This window comes from Miscanthus floridulus, chromosome 9 (assembly GCF_019320115.1).
Source record: "Miscanthus floridulus cultivar M001 chromosome 9, ASM1932011v1, whole genome shotgun sequence".
Taxonomy (NCBI): Eukaryota; Viridiplantae; Streptophyta; class Magnoliopsida; order Poales; family Poaceae; genus Miscanthus; species Miscanthus floridulus.
This window is the reverse complement of record NC_089588.1, coordinates 53,335,419-53,338,666: the sequence shown is the minus strand read 5'-3', so window position 1 is coordinate 53,338,666 and position 3,248 is coordinate 53,335,419. Positions and strand designations below refer to the sequence as shown.

At 45.2% G+C, this 3,248-nt stretch overlaps 1 protein-coding gene across 1 annotated transcript; it reads right to left on the bottom strand.

Moving 5' to 3' along the window:
* Positions 1-417: 417 nt before the first annotated feature.
* LOC136481931 (TPD1 protein homolog 1A-like) lies at positions 418-1,424 on the bottom strand. Its single transcript, XM_066479209.1, has 2 exons — positions 1,212-1,424; positions 418-1,088 (listed from the first exon to the last, which is right to left on the bottom strand). Exons 1-2 carry the CDS (start codon positions 1,279-1,281, stop codon positions 736-738), a joined length of 423 nt encoding a protein of 140 aa, XP_066335306.1. The 5' UTR covers positions 1,282-1,424; the 3' UTR covers positions 418-735.
* Between the last annotated feature and the right edge of the window lie 1,824 nt (positions 1,425-3,248).

Genomic DNA, 3,248 nt, shown 5'->3' with positions numbered 1-3,248 from the left:
TTAGTCTTAAAAACATTCGTCTCGCGATTTCCAACCAAACTATATAATTAGTTTTTTTCGTTTATATTTAATACTCCATACATGTGCCACAAGATTCGATGCGATAGTTTAAAGTGAAAATTTTGAGGAACTAGACCAGGCCTGAGCTCCTTCGCTGCCAAGTAGCGGCAACTATGCAAAAAGCTCCTTCCTTCCTTCCCGGCCGGCACCTGAAAATCTCTGCACCAAAAAGGTGGTACCGCGCACCTTTTGCCTCTTTTCTCAGAACATGCCATCGATCCAAGTACTGTTTGTTACTCGCAGCATGCGCGTTCTCTGACACTTCGCTAAGACTAACTCAAGGATATAATTAAAGTTTAACGGAGTTTATATAGCGAAAGAAAAATATCAATATTTATATATAATACAAAACAGACATATCATGGAATGAATGTAATGACATTTATTTAATTTCATAAACATTGACTTAGTTTAGAATACCAAAATTACACTTTTGTTCGGACAGGGAATATTATACTATTATAGTACTATATGATTCAGCAAACTAAGCACTAAACAAGTGTAAGATAAAAGTAAGTTCCCTGTCGATCACGACAACAAGTCCCTTTCATCAAGGACCGAAATGCTCTCTCGTTACAGGGAACAGGAGCTACTGCACTTCACTCGGCGAAGCCAAATTGACCAGCTCGATCGTCTTCGCCGACGACGGCCATGGATCGAGTCAGGACTCAGGACTCAGGAGCAGTCGTCGTGCACGTTGGCGGTGGTCATCCGGAAGGCGCGGTCCCAGGCGTAGCGGAAGCGCACCTCGGCGGCGGCCTCGATCCGGCGCCCGTCGCCGACGAGGTAGTCGCGCCCCTCTCGGCGGAACAGGCGCGGGTCGACGGCTACGGAGCTGGCGAAGCCCTCGGAGCGGAGGTACACGGCGCGGACGGCGCAGCGGCAGGTGTTGCGCACCGTCACCTCGAACACCGGGTCGTACCCGGCCTTGTCGCCCGTGTTCGACTGCGACACCGTCACGCTCGACGCCGCGCACTTGCTGGTGGCCTTCGTCGGCTTCGACGCCACCTCCGCCGCAGGCCGCGCCCCTGCACGCACGCACGACGCGAGACGACCGCCATGGGTCAATAACCACCGTCCACCATGCGAAGAATTGAGAGGGAAACAGGGGGTTCATTTCAGCACAGAAGCTGTGTGGGTGCGTTGGTTACCTTGCGCTTGAACAAGGAGCAGCAGAACTAGGGCAGGGAGGAGAAGCAGCAGCTTCGCCGACTGTGCCATGTTCTTCTTTCTGTTCACTTTGATTGAGGGGTTCTGGGTCTGTTGCCTGTGATGCCACCCGGCTCTATTTACAGAGGGAATGGGAGAGGTGTCCGTGCAGCTACAGAGTGCAAGACCAAACGGTCCTATGCATGTGCATCAACTGCGTCCCAAGTCTTCCAGTACTCGTGCTCTGCTTTTGGTCCACAGAGTAGAATGCACAGCTCAAAAAGGAGACGTCAATACTTAACTGCTGGCCTGCTGCCCAGTTGCAGGAACGTTTAGAAACTTGTCACTTGTATTTGCTTTATCGCTAACATTTTTTTGACGAAACTAATAAGGCACCGTTTGGATGCCGAAATTTTTGACAAAATGCTACTGTAACATTTTCGTTGTTATTTGACAAATAGTGTCCAATCATAGTCTAAATAGGCTTAAAAGATTCGTCTCGTGGATTTCGTCTAAACTGTGTAATTAGTTTTATTTTTTATTTATATTTAATGCTTCATGCATGCGTCCAAAGATTCGATGTGACAGGAAATCTTAAAAAATTTGGCGTTTTGGAGGGGAACAAAAACATGCCCTAAGAAGAAGAAGAAAGTGTTACCCCGAGTAAGTAGTGCATTGATCCTGTCAGTGATGGCCAAATGCGACCGGTGGACGGGAGATACCTTTTGCAACTTGCTTGTTAGTTTGGTGTAAAAGCTTTGTGTGTTGCTTGTTAGTTTGGTGTAAAAGCTTTGTGTGTGTGGCTGTTGCTGTTGTTGTTGTTGTTGTTTTTATGAGGACTTGAAAAGGACTGTTAATTGATCAACATTGCTGCCTCCAAATGTCTATTTTGGAGTTGAGATTATGTCAAGCTTTAGTGTCATCACTCACATGAAAAATATGCTATACTAGCTTAGGCCTGGTTTAGATTGGGGTTAGGAATCAGTATTTAGTACTGTAGCACTTTCGTTTGTATTTGACAATTATTGTCCAATCATGGCCTAACTAGGCTCAAAAGATTCGTCTCGTAATTTACAATCAAACTGTGTAATTAGTTATTTTTTTATCTACATTTAATACTCTATGCATGTGTCCAAAGATTTGATGTGACGAAGAAAGAGTGAAAAAACTTGCAATCTAAACAAGGCCTTAGATACTAGATATGTTCTTTTTTTTACAACATACTAGATATGGTTAGTCCTCGTGTCGAGGTAATAACACCCCCTCATAAAAAAAAGAATTATTACAACAAAGAAATGCCAAATGCTCCTTACCAGTTATTTTTTTTACACGGTGTGAACTGTGAGGTTGAGTGGATGTTTCAACAACAAGCGGTTCAGATGGAGGGTGTCCCTAAAATTTCTTCAAACACAAGACAATCTCAAGTCAATTGGCTTCACACAACTGACTAGCACCGTGTTGCTGCAGCCAAATTTCCAAGCAGTTATGCGCCAATGTGCCCATGTGAAGTTTCTCGCACTGGAACAAAAACCTGAGGCCGACAGACCACTGATACCAGTACACGTCCGAGCCCTTACGCCTGTTTCCGAACACTGTTTGTTGTACGTACGAATGTATGGTCCACACGCATGACTTGACTGGTGAGTCGACTCGCGAGTCTTCTTGGAGTATCCTCGTTCGGATCGCACTTTCTGCATCCAGCGGTCAAGCTCGTAGGTCGTCGGCGAGTCTACTAGACGGGACAAGATAGCATGGCAGACATTAATCTGAGCTGTTGGATAACATGTGTGGTTCATCGGTACAGGAGGCGTCAAGCTCACCAGAGGAGGCGTCAAACATCGTATTACAATAATCCTATAATCCAGGACCTGTTTTTGGCGACGACGAGTCTTTAACAGTTGAACTAAGAATACGCCACCATAACCCAGAAATCCAAACACTCCAATTTTATATTGTTCATAACTCCAATTGTAATAATGCAGTTACGATCGAAATATACTCGAAATAGGTAAGGAAGAAGAGTCTATTAACCTCACATA

Coding starts and splice junctions, on each gene's coding strand:
- LOC136481931 (XM_066479209.1), bottom strand. CDS start 1,281: ATGGCACAGTCGGCGAAGCTGCTGCTTCTCCTCCCTGCCCTAGTTCTG. Junction 1,089..1,211: donor GCTCCTTGTTCAAGCGCAAG/GTAACCAACGCA, acceptor GCGTGCGTGCAG/GGGCGCGGCCTGCGGCGGAG.